This window comes from Castor canadensis, chromosome 12 (genome assembly GCF_047511655.1).
Source record: "Castor canadensis chromosome 12, mCasCan1.hap1v2, whole genome shotgun sequence".
Taxonomy (NCBI): Eukaryota; Metazoa; Chordata; class Mammalia; order Rodentia; family Castoridae; genus Castor; species Castor canadensis.
The window spans coordinates 76168338-76183948 of record NC_133397.1 but is presented as its reverse complement, the minus strand read 5'-3'; the positions used below and the strand labels follow the sequence as shown (position 1 = coordinate 76183948).

The 15611-nt window shown below is 42.4% G+C and overlaps 1 protein-coding gene and 1 non-coding gene across 2 annotated transcripts in view; both read left to right on the top strand.

The window, feature by feature from the left end:
- The window catches only part of Chmp3 (charged multivesicular body protein 3), a 68382-nt gene that overhangs the window by 37563 nt on the left and 15208 nt on the right, over positions 1-15611 (top strand). The window contains exon 4 of the mRNA XM_020178373.2: positions 12723-12844. Coding sequence (XP_020033962.1) covers positions 12723-12844 — 122 coding nt within the window. The remainder of the gene's footprint in view (positions 1-12722; positions 12845-15611) is intronic.
- LOC141415230 (U6 spliceosomal RNA) lies at positions 4795-4901 on the top strand. The gene has a single exon (XR_012440233.1). It is a non-coding gene; the product is annotated as a U6 spliceosomal RNA (small nuclear RNA).

Genomic DNA, 15611 nt, shown 5'->3' with positions numbered 1-15611 from the left:
CATTCCTATCATTCTGTTCTTATCATTAATTCAGTGTTGGGCCGTACTCCTGATATTCTTCTTTTCACTGCTTCCTGTGTCCTTGCATCATTTCTCAGAGTTTCTTCTCTCAGTCTTCCTCTTTGTCCCTTTCCTTCTCCTTTTACGGAAAGGGGTGAAGGCGACAGAAGCAGACAGAGAAGAGGCAGGATGGATTAAGTACAGGCTTCATGATTACCTTCTTCAGTCTTTTTAGGCAGATGGACTGAGCTCCAAAGAGCAAAATAATAATTCATTCTTTCAATAAATAAATATTTTAAGGGCCAGACATGATAGCTCACACTAGTGACAGCTGGTGGAGATCAGGAGAATCACAGTTTAAGGCCAACCCAGAAAAAAAAGTTAGTGTGATGGCATCTCAACAAACAAGCTGGGCACAGTGGTGCATTCTGTAATCCCAGTTACCTGTGAGGCATAGGTAAGAGTATTGATGTCCAAGGCTAGCCTGGGCAAAAAGCACCAGAGCCTATTCAAAAAAAAAGGTCTGAGGACATCACTCAAGTGGTAGAATGCCTGCTGCTAGGCCCTGCATTCAAACCCCATTATTGCCTCACCCCACCCCCTGCCAGAAAATAATCTTTTAATCCTTATTATGAACCAAACATACTGCTGGACACTAGGACTAAAATTACAGGCACAGTTACTACCCTCTAGGTGGAGGGTGATGACTTATAATAAACAAATGAAATAGTAAACTTAATCAAATAAGTGAACATTTATAACTTCAAGCTGACACAAATTAGAAGACTGTAAAAGAGAAATGCAGGATCAAGGAAGTGCCTTTCAGGGCCTGATGAGGTCTAAGGAAGATGTGCAATTGAGTTTGTGGGGGCATGGCGGGGATTCCATCCTCAATGCCAATATATGGGAAGGCTCTGGGGTAAGAAAGAGCAGTGTTCCCAACACTGACAGAAAGTCTGGGAGACCGGGTACTGATGGGGAGGAGTGGCTGGAGAGGATGAGCAAGAGGTCAAGAAGACAATTTTTATAGCTGTTGGGAGACAGTTTCTCAAAGATAAGTTCAAAGCGAGACTTGCTGTAGCGATGTGCAGATAAAGTGCAATGGGAAGTCAGAGGAAAGGTATTTTGGGGAGAAGGAAGGAGGCATCTGAGCAGAGGATCAAGTGTGCAAAGGCACAGGTGAAGTATTTTCAGGCTGTGTTTAGGAAACAATTTGACAGCATTGCACTAAGGTGAGAGAAGGAAGTACAGCTGGAAAGGAGAGTTGTGGTCAGTTCTGAGAGTTAGGTTGATGAGTTTTTATTTCAGTTTGTGGGTATGGTGAGCACAGACTGAGGTGCAGGGAGGGACTGACACAACAAGATTGGGGCCGCAGGACCTAAGAGGTAGAGGAGTGGAGTGGGAATGGAGTGGGAGAGAGGACCTATGAAGAACTGTTCTGGATACAGAGTAAACAGGACTTAGTGAAGAACAACCAGGGTCTGCAGAGCCACTAATAAAAGATGCTTGAAAACACAGGGAGAGGAACCAGCCTGAGACAGAAAAGAGATGCCATTTGGGGTCAAGCAGGCTATTTCATGAAATCAGTGGCTGTTTGCTTCACCCTGCTTCTTCTCCGGGACCTAATCACAGGGCTAGTAGGAAGGATCCCCAGGAGGGCCTTTTTGGGAGGGTTTATGGTTGGAGTGTTGCTTTGTTGGGAGATTCAATAACAGAGAGGGTAACAGGATAGAACCGGAGGAGGGAGCAGGAGAGAAGAGCCTATATTCTGGGAGTGGAAAAGAGAGAATGAAAAATAGTGTAACCAGACTTCCTAAGAGGGCTTTGTCCTTCTTGGCCCCCCAGTATTTCCCATTCTATCCCCCAGCCTATTGCTGCCTTGAAGAAGTCATTCTTTTTGCTTAAGAAGTGCTATTAAAATGCAGATACCCTGGGAGGAATGATATGTTAGACCTTGTCAGCTATTAATATATTGTCATGATTAGCTGCTTTGCAAGTGACAGCTTTCTAACAGCAGCTCCTTGCAGAAAAAGACAGGTGATGAGTATGTTTTGATTGAGGGCAAGCATCAAGGAAGAAGTTCAAAGGTGCAACAAGAACAGAATTACCACATAATCCAATACTTCTGCTTTTGGGTATACCCAAAAGGATGGAAAGAGAGTCTCAAAGAGATACTTATACAGCCATGTTCCTAGTGGTTATTCTCAGTAGTCAAGGTGGAATCTATCCAACTGTCCATTGGTGGATGGATGGATAAACAAAGTGTGGTAGGTACATATAGTAGAATATTACCTGCCTTAAAAAGGAAGGAAATTCTGACATAGCTGATGAACCTTGAAGATGTGCTAAGTGAAAATAAAAACGTCAGAAAATGAGTAATACTTGTAATTTCATTTATGTGAACAAATTTAGAGACAAAGTAGAGTGGTGGTTACGAGGGATAAGGGATGGGGGAAATTAAGAATTTTATGGGAATAGAGTTTTGGTTTGGGAAGATGAGGAAAATTCTGGAGATGGTGTGTTGGCTACACAACAATGTGAGTATGTCTATACACTTAAAATGGTTAAGATCATAAGTTTTATGATGCATGTGAGATATATATATACACACATACATATATAATTTTGTTTTCCTTTTGGTCATGCTTTTGCCTGAGATGGCCTCAATCTTCCTACCTCCACACCCAAAAGTAGCTGGGATTACAGGCGTGCCACCATGCCCAGCCCAGTTTGGATGTTTTTAGTATCACTTCTCTGAGCTTTTGTTTATCATAATTATGATATGTCATATAGGATTCCATATTTTCTTAGGGTTTTTTTCATTCTGTTTGTAATCACCATTTTAAGTTGGCTTTTAAAAGCCACACTATCAGTCTAGTTAATGTGTTGCTTTTCTGGGCCTTTGTTACTACCGAACCATTTTTAATGTTATTTTAATTTCCTTTTCTGATTTATTTTAATTTAACTGTAATTCCCAGAAGAGCTGTGATAGGTAGAGATAGTTCTGTGTTTTTGTTTCTGTCAGTAATGGTGTCCAGATTGTTTTCACCCTGTTTCCATTGGTTTGTGCATCTACTAATTATGAAACTAAGTATTTACTTTGCTTCCACACTTTGTTATTGTTACTATAATGCAGTGTAATTATTGTTTTTATGTGCATAATACCCTTGATTTCCCCCATTCTTATCAGGCATAAGAATGAAGTGCTTTGTTTTTTCACGTTTTTTTTTTTTCTAAGGAATTTTTTAAATTAAGGTTTTTATTTAAGAAAATTTGTAGACTCACAAACATGCAGTTGTCAGAGAGATTCTGTGTTCGCTCGGTTTCCCCCAGTGGTAACATCTTTCAAAACTGGAGTACCATGGCATAACAGAATGTAGGCATTGAGGCAGTCAAGGGACAGAATGCTTCCAGGATCAGTCAAGCATCCCTCCCGCTGCCCATTTGCAGCCATACCTACTTCCCTCCAGCAGTTTCTGGCAGCCACTAATTTATTCTCCACTTCTGTAACTGTATCATTCCAAGAATGTTATAGCAATGGAATCATAGAGTATGTAAGTTTAGGATTGGCTTTTTGTTCACTCAGCATAATTTTCTGGAAATTACCACATGTTTTTACATGTATTGATAGTTCATTTTATTTTTAGGTAGTATTTCATGGTATGGACATACCATGGTTTGTTTAGCTATTCTCCTGTTGAAGGACTTCTGAGTTATTTCCAGTTTGGGGATATTATGAATAAGGCTACTATAAAATCATACATGTTTTGCATGAATGTAAGTCTTCATTTCTCTAGGATAAATGCAGAATAGAGCAGCTACTGGGTTTTATAATTACATGAAAGAAATTATCAGACTGTTGTCCAGAAAGGCTGTACCATTTTAAATTCCCACCAGTGAATCTGTGGTTGATCCAGTTTTCTGTCACCTCCCCAACATTTGGGATTGTCACTAATTTTTGTTTTGATAGGTTGTGATGCTGGTTGTGACCCTAAATTTCTTCTTTGGTGAAATGATACTTCTCTACTTTTGTATATTCACAATCCTCTACATTCTTTAAAAGGCAGTCTTCTTAATCCTCTCATCTTTACTTTTGGGTTTTAATTTCTTTTCCTACATCAGTTACTCTGGGTTTTGTGTTTACTTGCTTGCTTGTTTTTTTGTTATTGTTGTTGTTTTGTTTTGTTTGGCATTACTGGGGAGTTGAACTCAGGGGTGTCAGCTTGTTAGGCAAGTGCTCTACCACTTGAGTCACTCTACCAGCCCAGTTACCCTGTTTCGTCACTAATATGCGGTTCTGTGTATGTAATTTAAAACATTGGGAAAATGAGTTTCTCTTTGTTGTAATCTCCCTTTCCTTTTGCCATTCAAAATTGGTTCCTATTTATTTCTATAAAGAAGTATTCTGGAATTTTTATGTTTACATACAAAAAGAAGAAAAAAATATTTCTGATTCAGTACTAAATAATGTCATTCTCTGTAGGAGCACTTGAGTCTTTAGAACACTTGCCTCAGGGTTGTTTGCTACCTAGACATTTCTCTAGGACTGGGAGTGTGGCTCAAGTAGTAGACCGTTTGCCTAGCAAGTACAAGGCACTGAGTCCAATCCTCAGTACCACTGGGAAAAAAAATCTAGTTAACATTTTCCCTTAATTTAAATATGATAGTTTTCCTGGTTCCCTTCTAAATTCATTCATTGGTTTATTCAACAAATATTTGAATATCAACTGTGTCAAGTACAATGGTAGCTATAGAGAATAAATAGTGACCCCTTTCAACTCAAAAAGGAGTGTAGTGTTCACTTGGGTAGTATATATACTAGCATGAGAGCAATGCTGAGAAGATTAGCATGGCCCTTGCCTGAGGATGGATGCAAACTCATTAAGAATTCCACAGTTTTTAGAGAACTCCATCAAGTCTCTACTGTGTAGAGCTGAGCTGTCAGTAGGGCGCAGCACTCCACACTGAGGGAGGAATGTGGAGAGATCGTGAAGTTGGAGGAGCCTGGAATGCAGGAAGCCTATAGAAAGACCTGGGTATATGGAAGGACCTCCAGCAAAAAAAAAAAAAAAAAAAAGAAAAACTGGTCAGTACACTCCTGCTCATTTATGTCACGGTCCTTCCTGTATAACTTAGATACTTCTAAGTTTAGATTATTCAGCTACTTTTATAATGCTGGCTAGTTCTGTTGAATTTTAACTTCTTTATTTTTTTTAAAAAAATTTATATATATATACATATATGGTTGCTATGATTTAGATCTTAAAATTTCCTCAAAGGCCCTTTTGTTAAAGGCTTGGTCCTTTGCTTGGTATTGTTGGGAAGTAGTGGAACCTTTAGGAAGTGGGGCTTAATGGAACGAAGTTGGGTCGCTGGACATGCCCTGAAGGGGATATTGGGACCCCAGCCTCTTTCCCTCTCTCTTTGCTTCCCGCCCCCATGACATGAGTAGTCTTTCTCTACTATGCACTCTGCCATGGCGTATTGTGCTGCCACAGGCCCAGATTGATTGGGAAGCTCTGAAACCGTGAGCCAAAATATTAACCTCTCCTCCTTATAAGTTGTTTATCTCAGGTATTTTCTCACAGTGACAGAAGCCTAATAACTAACATTGGTAAAAAAATATATATAAAACATCAAATTTGCCACTTTAACCTTTTGTTTGTTTGTTTGTTTTCGTAAGACAGGGTCTCACTATGTAGCCAAACTGGTCCTCAACTTAAGATCCTCCTGCCTTTGCCTCTTGAGTGCTAGGATTATAGGTGCCACCACAGTGGCACCATTTTATCCATTTTTAAGTGTACAGTTTCACAGTATTTTGATTTAAATATAAGACAATATTTTCATCTTTTGGTTTTTGAAGATTTTTAGGTAGGAATTTCTGTTTCAGTCTAATAAATGCTTTCTGGGACTTTCTGTCATTAAATAATTCTTTGTTCGTAGACTGAGTATTAATTTGTTCATTTAACAACTACTTACTGGTTACTTTCTGTCTTCCGAGCATATAGGAACATGGGACAGTTACAACTCTGACTTCATTTATGTTCCAGTATAGAAATGTATGGTCTTGGTTTTTGAATGCAGCATTTTAATAGTAAGCCACCCATGCCTATTGAGTAGGAATCTACATTGGTCTTAATGGGTTTGTACAATCTATTTAGGACATTTTTAGTATTTTAAATAGCCCCTGAGTTCATTAGAATGTTATATAGCAACTCTATGATTAGGGTTTTCCTTCAGACTTTAGAGTTAGTATTCTATATACTTCATAAAATAGAATGGGTGATATTTTTACTTTCCTTTGCTGTATTAATTGAAGAATATGCTAAGTAGCAAACAACATAAAACTTGACCACAGTGGCTTTTCTTATGGGATTAGGACTCTTTTATCCTGTCTCTGCTTTGAGCTGGTTGTTTTGGGCATTGGAACATGGGCCTAACCATGAGCACCTTCTCAAAACCAGGACTGATTTTGAGAGGCAAGGTGTGGTCATGCATCGTAACCAGTTCTCACTTCCCTGGGACATTCTTTAGATACACATAGAAATACAAAGTGCTACTGTGGATTTAGGAATAGTTCTGCAATAGCACTTCATATTTGTATGCGTCTGAAGGTTTACAACACTCCCTCACATAGGCGATTTCATGTTAGTCTTCACAGATGATGAAAACTGCCCAGCTTGCTGAAGGGACATACCTGAAATCATAGTCAGGAAGTGACAGATCCCTCTGGTCCTGCCCTGAACTAGCTGGGCAGGAGAAAAGCCCAGCCACTGTCTATCGGGTTGGCTTTTGTAGATTGGGTGGAGAAATGCTGATGTCGTGTGTTCTGAAGTGGTGTGCTTCTTGTCTCATCATCCAAAACATCAGTCAGTCCTGAGTCCACAGCATGTTCTGATCACTCTTGATTTCATCTTCAGGGTATACTTGTTTTTGTTTTTAAATAAGCTAATTTTTTTTAGCAGTTTTAGGCTCACTGGAGAAATGAGCAGAAAGTACAGATTTCCCACTTAACCCCTTGTCCTGCACGTGCATAAATCCCACTGTCGGCACCTCACACCAGAGCAAAAGATGGTTACAACTGATGAATCTATAGCCACACATCATGGCCTCCCACAGTCCATGGTATACATTAGGACTCACTCTTGGTGTACATTCTGTGGTGTGGACAAATGATGGATAGTGACATAGATCACTTTTTCATCCCTTCCTCCCCCTGGCAACCACCGGCCTTTTTTGTCTCCATGTTTTTTCCTTTTGTAGAATGTCATACAGTTGTAATCATACAGTAGTTAGCACTTTCAGAGTGCCTTCTTTCACTTAGTAATATGTATCTAACTGTCCTCTATGTCTTTTCATGACTTGAGTGCTCATTTCTTTTCATACTGAATAATTTAATTGTCTGCATGTACCATCGTTTATCCATTCACTTACAAAAGGATATCTGGGTTACTTCTAAATTTTGGAAATTATTAACAAAGCTACTATAAGTATCTATGTGCAGGCTTTTGTTTGAACCTAATTTTTTAATTCATTTGGATAAATACCAATGGGTGTAATCACTTAAGCGTATAGTACACGTCTTGTTTTTTTAAGGAACTATCAGTCTCTCTTGCAAAGGGGCTAAACCATTTTAAATTCCCAGAGGTAATGAATAAGAGTTCCTGTTGTTGCACATCCTCACCAGCATTTGCTGTTGTAAGTTGTTTGGATTTTGACCATTCTAATAGGTTTATAGTATCATCTCATTATTGTTTTAATTAGCAATCCCTTGGTGACATATGATATTGAATATCTTTTCATTGTTTACCATTTATATGTCTTCTTTGTAGTCTGTTTAGTATTTTGTCCATTGTTTAGTTTTGTTGTCTGTTTTCTTATTAAGTTTGAAGAGCTCTTTGTATGTTTTAGATAACAGTGTTTTTATCAGGTAAGTCATTTACAGATATTCTCATAGAGCTATGCCATGTTTTCTCATTCTTGAAGTTGTAACTGTTTTTGTTAATGAAATAGCTTTTATCTGCTTTACCTTTTTTCCTTTTGGACTGTAGAAAATAACATGTTCATCCAGTCTTTTTTGTTTCTTTGTATGAATATGTCTGTCTTAGTTCATTTGTGTTACTATAACAGAATATCTAAGGCTAGGTAATTTATAAAGAGTAGAAATTTGTCAGTTCTGGAGACTGGGAAGACCAAGATTAAGGTACCAGTAGGTTTTTTGTCTGATGAAGATTACATCCTCTGGAAGGTACAGAATGTTGTGCCCTCAAATGGCAGAAGGCAACCAGGTGCCAGTGGCTCACGTTTGTAATCCTAGCTACTCAGGAGGCAAAGTTCAGGATTGCATTTCAAAGCCAGCCGAAGCAAATAGTTCAAGATACCCTATCTCGAAAAAACACCTTCACAAAAAAGGGCTGATGGAGTGGCTCAAGGTGTAGGCCCTGAGTTCAAGGTGCCAGTACCACAAAAAGAAAGAAAGAAGGAAGGAAGGAAGGAAGGGAAGGGAAGGGAAGGGAAGGGAAGGGAAGGGAAGGGAAGGGAAGGGAAGGGAAGGGAAGGGAAGGGAAGGGAAGGGAAGGGAAGGGAAGGGAAGGGAAGGGAAGGGAAGGGAAGGGAAGGGAAGGGAAGGGAAGGGAAGGGAAGGGAAGGGAAGGGAAGGGAAGGGAAGGGAAGGGAAGGGAAGGGAAGGGAAGGGAAGGGAAGGGAAGGGAAGGGAAGGGAAGGGAAGGGAAGGGAAGGGAAGGGAAGGGAAGGGAAGGGAAGGGAAGGGAAGGGAAGGGAAGGGAAGGGAAGGGAAGGGAAGGGAAGGGAAGGGAAGGGAAGGGAAGGGAAGGGAAGGGAAGGGAAGGGAAGGGAAGGGAAGGGAAGGGAAGGGAAGGGAAGGGAAGGGAAGGGAAGGGAAGGGAAGGGAAGGGAAGGGAAGGGAAGGGAAGGGAAGGGAAGGGAAGGGAAGGGAAGGGAAGGGAAGGGAAGGGAAGGGAAGGGAAGGGAAGGGAAGGGAAGGGAAGGGAAGGGAAGGGAAGGGAAGGGAAGGGAAGGGAAGGGAAGGAAGGGAAGGGAAGGGAAGGGAAGGGAAGGGAAGGGAAGGGAAGGGAAGGGAAGGGAAGGGAAGGGAAGGGAAGGGAAGGGAAGGGAAGGGAAGGGAAGGGAAGGGAAGGGAAGGGAAGGGAAGGGAAGGGAAGGGAAGGGAAGGGAAGGGAAGGGAAGGGAAGGGAAGGGAAGGGAAGGGAAGGGAAGGGAAGGGAAGGGAAGGGAAGGGAAGGGAAGGGAAGGGAAGGGAAGGGAAGGGAAGGGAAGGGAAGGGAAGGGAAGGGAAGGGAAGGGAAGGGAAGGGAAGGGAAGGGAAGGGAAGGGAAGGGAAGGGAAGGGAAGGGAAGGGAAGGGAAGGGAAGGGAAGGGAAGGGAAGGGAAGGGAAGGGAAGGGAAGGGAAGGGAAGGGAAGGGAAGGGAAGGGAAGGGAAGGGAAGGGAAGGGAAGGGAAGGGAAGGGAAGGGAAGGGAAGGGAAGGGAAGGGAAGGGAAGGGAAGGGAAGGGAAGGGAAGGGAAGGGAAGGGAAGGGAAGGAAGGGAAGGGAAGGGAAGGGAAGGAAAGGGAAGGAAAGGAAAGGAAAGGAAAGAAGGGAAAGGAAAGGAAAGAAGGGAAAGGAAAGGAAAGGAAAGGAAGGAAAGGAAAGGAAAGAAAGGAAAGGAAAGGAAAGGAAAGGAAAGGAAAGGAAAGGAAAGGAAAGGAAAGGAAAGGAAAGGAAAGGAAAGGAAAGGAAAGGAAAGGAAAGGAAAGGAAAGGAAAGGAAAGGAAAGGAAAGGAAAGGAAAGGAAAGGAAAGGAAAGGAAAGGAAAGGAAAGGAAAGGAAAGGAAAGGAAAGGAAAGGAAAGGAAAGGAAAGGAAAGGAAAGGAAAGGAAAGGAAAGGAAAGGAAAGGAAAGGAAAGGAAGAAAAGGAAAGGAAAAATGGCAGAAGGTAGAAGGACAAGAGAGGATGAGCTCCCTCTGTGATGCACCTCCTTTTTTGCATTTAAAAAGTAGTGTGTATTAATTGTACAAAGGGGTTTCTCTGTGATCTGTGAAGCTCTTTTATGAGAGCATCTAATCCCATCCACAAGGGAGTATCCCTCATGGCTGGTTATCTAGTAAACCACATTGGCAACACATTAAGGTTTGGAAGGGGCATGTCAAACAATAGGTATTACTCTTTTGAGTTTCAATTGTACAACATACATTTAGTTTGCTCTTTTAAAAACCTTACTTCCCTGCTAGGCATGTAGCACAGGCCTGTCATCTTCGCTACTTGGGAGACAGATCAGGAGAATCTTGGTTCAAGGCCAGCCCAGACAAAAAGTTAGGGAGACCATATCTCAACCAGCAAGCCAAGTGTGGTAGCACTTGACTGTGATCACAGCCATGTAAAAGACCATAGGTAAGAGCATTGTGGTCCAGGCTAGCTCCAGGCAAAAGTGATATATAAGACCCTATCTGAAAAAAATAATAAAGCAAAATAAATAAATAATAAACAGGACAGGATGTATGGCTGAAGTGATAGAGTGCCTGCCTAGCAGGTAGGCAGCACTGAGTTCAAACCCCAGTGCTGAAAAAAAAATCTACCTTCTCAATTTACTTTGGCTGGTTATCAACTTAAATCTTTTTATAAGTTTTATTTCTAAGTACATTTATTATTCCTTTTTTCTTCTCTACATTGACTATTCATTTTTGTGTTCCTCTTTATAATCAGAAACCTATACCTTTCTCAAAAAAATGATTGTTTCACACTTCTAGTCTTAATATTTTTCCATGTGTCTTAGTCTGTTTTCTATTGCTGTAACAAAATGTCTGAGGTGGGTACTTCATAATGAAAAGAGGCTCTTTAGCTCACAGTTTTGGTGGCTAGAATCCCAAGATGGGGGTAGGTCTTCATCCTTTCAGCCTCTGGGTGGACCTCCTGGCAGAAGGCATCACAGTGGCAGGAGCACATTTGGAAGAGATCACATGGTGAGACAGGAAGTTAGATTTGGGGGCCAGAATTGCTTTTTATATAATAATCTTGCTCTTGAGAGAACTAACTCATGTTGTAAGACCAACATTAATCCCTCCCAACAGTGATGCCCATGACCTAATACTGTCTGCTAGGAACAGTTTCCTAAAGGTTCCATGTCTCAGCATTACCACAAACCATAGTCCCATGTCTACCATCTTTGACTTATTTTACTAATTCAACTCAATTTATTGAACATAAGTCATATCCTTGTCTGTCACAGACAAGGATCAAGGATAAGACACAGGCCCAGTAGATGTCAGATTTTTATGATTCAGACAGAACTCTGTGGAATTTTCTTGATGTTTATTCTTCTCTCCTTCCCATTGCCAACATTTGAACAGCAATCAATAGTAACTTTTCAGATTTTAGACTCTATTTTTTAGAGGTACTGGGATTTGAACTCAAGGCCTAATGCTTGTTAGGCAAGTGCTCTATCACTTGAGCCATGTTCCCAGCCCTTTTCTTTCTTTATTTTATTGGCTTTATTTTTTTTTCAGCTGGGGTCTCGTGTTTTGTCCAGGGCCCGCATGGCTCATGCATAGTTGGAAGCACTGCCTGGCACCTACATGCCTGGCTTGTTGGTTGAGATTGGGTCTTGCCCAGGCTGGCCTCAAAACACAATCCCTCCATCTCCACCTCCCAAGTACTTGGGATTACAGGTGTGAACCACTGTGCCCTGCCATCTTTATCTTTTTATGTCCTTATAATGACACATGTAACATATTGCTTTTTACAGCTACACAGACTTCTGGCACTTCCTCTGTAATTATTTTAATAAGTAAATATTTTATTTTCCCATTCCAGTATTAAGAGTGAAGAACTGTTCTCTATCACTACCATACTTCCTTACTCATTTAGAAAAATCACAAAACTCTATGTCAGATAGGCATTTCCCTGGTCACTCTTGTTTCCCTTTCTTATGAAAGCTCCGTAGGATCTTGCTTCTACCAGAGGTAAACTTGCAGTGACTCCAGGCTTAGCCAGGCACTGCACTGCTGGCCAAGTCTGTGTGCCATTGTTAGTGAACCACTTGATGGTTAGTGGGTCTCAGAATGTAAGCCTTATGAAATTCCAAAGTATATCTTGAGGATTCCCAACTCTTTAATTTGACATGTTAAAGATATTGACAGGGAAGTGATCATTTACTATGACAGTGTCTTCAAGAGAAGACAGTTATGTATTCATTTTCAGACTGCTGAGGTCTTTCTTCTAGCAAGGAACTCTAGCCACCCCATGCTGACACACATTCACTATATCTTACTCCAGTTCCTCTCATTTTCGTGAGGACTAACAACAAGCCTCTTACAGAGCAGACAATGTCTATAGGCTGGGGTTTGGGGAGCTCAGCCTGAGCCCTTTGTTTCTCATTGTGGCCCCTCCTGTTTCTCATCGCTGCCCCTCCTGTTTGTGGCTTGCCCTGAGGTGTTATACATGATGAGTTGACTTCCTTCCCTGAAGGTCAGCTGCAGGTCTTCAGGCCACTTTCCAGATCTGAATGCTCAGGGCTATAGTAGTAGCCCAAGGCACTCAGTTTAGAAAAAACAAGTCCTTGTTCATCTACCGCAGTACCCTGAAGGCACATCAGTAAGTTTAGGAGTTCACTTGTTGCTGTACCCTTTGATTGGAGTGGCTCATAATTGGGCTGTCTGTGTTCCATCCTGTTGGACAGTCCTAACTGTAGTCTTTCCCTTCCAGCGGTCTTGCGAGTGGCTGGCTCCTTACAGAAAAGCACAGAGGTGATGAAAGCCATGCAGAGTCTCGTGAAGATCCCAGAAATCCAGGCCACCATGCGGGAGCTGTCCAAAGAGATGATGAAGGTGACCTGGCTGGTGCTGCTGGCCCTTCTAATGCACTGATTATTGCGGGCTGGTGTCGAGAGTTCTTGCCTCCACAGGCCAAAGAATTGGCTTGTGAGGCAGCAGATTGACTTCGTGAGACAACAAGGTCGGCACACAAAGTAGGATTTATTAAAGAGAAAGGAAAAGCTGCCCCTAGAGACAGACAGGGAGCCCAGAAAATCAGTAGCTCCCTGTTATTTATGTGGGGGGGAGTTATTTGGTTCTTTTTCTTGGGGAGTAGAGTCAGAAGTCAGGGGTTGAGAGGTCTTTTAACATATCGGCAGGAACCCATACACAGTCCTGCAAAAGCCTCTGGTTATCAATCTTGTGGCATTTTGCTTCCCCAGGGGCCATGACTTATGAAACCGCATGTCCCTTTACAGAATATAGGGTTCACAGTGCTGTCATGGGGGATGGGGCACTGGCTCATTTTGTCTTCTTATGCCTCAGACCCAACAAGTTTCCCGTCTGAGATGAGCACCCAACTGCTGTTGGGGAAAAGGGGCAGTGTCTCATCTGGCTGCTTCCTGCTGACAGTGAGGTGGAGTGGGAGGGGAGGTGGAGGGGCACTCATCTCAGGGGTTGACCCATGTGGTCTCCAGGGAACTCCAATAGAACTGGACAGAGGGGTCATGCATCAGCAGAGGTGAGTATTCCTTAACTAAGAGCTGGAATTTTATCTTTTTTACCTGTCGAGATATAAACTTGGAAAGAGCATTTATTATACAAGGCCCAAACAGGAGTACCAGAAGAAGCATAAAGAGGGGACCAGCTCCACATGTTGTTCCAGAGGACCATGACTTGGCTAATTCCTGTCTCCTTTTTGTAATGTGTTCTCTTAATTGTTGAGTCAGGCCTCTGACCACCCCAGATTTGTTAGTATAAAAGCAACACTCTTCATCTAGGAAGAGGCATGTTCCGCCCTTTTCAGCAGTTAAAAGGTCAAGTGCATGCCTGTTTTGGAGCACTACTAATGCAAGTGAATCTACTTGGTCTTATAAAGCTATTAAAGATAGTATAACCCTCTCTATGTTATCAGAAAATTCTTTTAATAAGTTTTGATTAGTATGGATTGTCAAGGTAATGCCCCTGATGCCAGCACCTATTCCAGCGGTGTTCCCCGTGGCTACTAGTAGGGGAATGATTTGAATGGCCCTCTTTGATCGAGTATAGGCTAATAGAGGAATAGGGAGAGATTGGTTGTTAGGGATAACATTGATTTGTGGGGTTAGAAGGGCTGGAGTGCAGATTCCCCTTCAGTCAGGAGGCAGGCAAGCATAGGCTGTGGTTCCACAAACAAAATAAGTTCCAGGAAAGGGCAAACACTGAGGATGAAATGTTAGGTCAGTTGGCAGTGTTATTTTAACACAAAGCTCTTTAGGAATTTTCCCCAGTGGCCTCAACCCATGTAGGCTTTGGAGGCATTGGGGGGGGCTGGATGGGTCAGTTTTACCTTGGCAGTAATGGATCTTGTTAGGGAAAGGCCCAGTATTTTACCTGGCAAAGTTCCAAGTAAGTCCATGGTGGTAGCCAATACCTGTGAGAGACTTGGGGAGAGGCACAGCCAGCAGTTCTTGGCTAAAGAGGGATTTGTATAGTTTAGGAGATGATGGGTAGAATTAAGTACTCTGCATATCCAGGGGACTAAGTCATAAATCCTATTGGGCTGAGGAAGGCTTTCAAGCCAGTTGTTTGGGTTAGACACCCAGCAGATAGGGCCTGTCACCATAGGGCAAACTGGATCTGCATAACCCTAATAGCTTTTAGTTGTTAAATTTTTAATTGAATATTTTTTCCCATTTGTATAACAGGAAAGGACTCTGTTCTGTAACATCTTTGTGGCATATGGGGATAGACAGAGATGCAGGGGACACTGTGGCAGTGCTGGGTCTACAGGGGTTGGGGTTGGGTTATTGAGAGTACATGGAGGAAGAGGAACAGGGGCCAGAACCAAATGTCCAGGAGGCATGGCTGGATAACAGGTACAACAGCCCCAGCGTGGCCCCATTACGTAGGTTTGTCCTCTGTGGAGGCAGAAAGTGGGTCCTCGTTTGACACATAAATCAAATTGATTTCCCCAAGAGGAGGCCAGTATACTTTGCATCTACAAGGGGGGTAGGAATCTATTGTTACAGGGCAGAGTAAGGCAGATTATGAGAGTAAATAGAGCATGAGGAACAGGGCACACAGTATAAGGTGTCTGCCACTTAAGGCCAATCGCTGGAGCTGTGTCCATTCCGGGAGAGGTTGCTCACAAACCACAACTCAAGATGTAAACAACCCACAAAAGAGAGAATATAAGCTATGTGTCTGGTGTGGTTCTTTTGAAGAGGTATTTGAGGTCTTTCACTGGCTTACAGGAGTAGGCTAGTGGAGATGAGTGTGGTTTTGGGTTGGGCCCATCAGGCCTCGGTATCCAACGTTTGGCTCAGGAGATGTGAACCCAGGAATCCAGTCCAGCAACCTTAATTCCTGTGGGGGGTAGATAATAAGACCAGGTATGGCCCCTCCCAAGGAGCTTCAGAGAGGCCACAAGGGGCATGAGGAAGTTTAACTAAGACCATATTGCCTGGGCAAAATGGTGGGGAAGAGTCTCCCCTTAGCTCATCTCGTCTCAGCTCAGAAAGAATCTGTTGGAATTTGGCTAACTAGGTGGTGTGGAACACCAATTGACAGTCTTGGTGTCTAGGAGGAGATCATTTCAAAGAAATGGTCTTCCATATAGTGCCTCAAATGGTGTCAGACC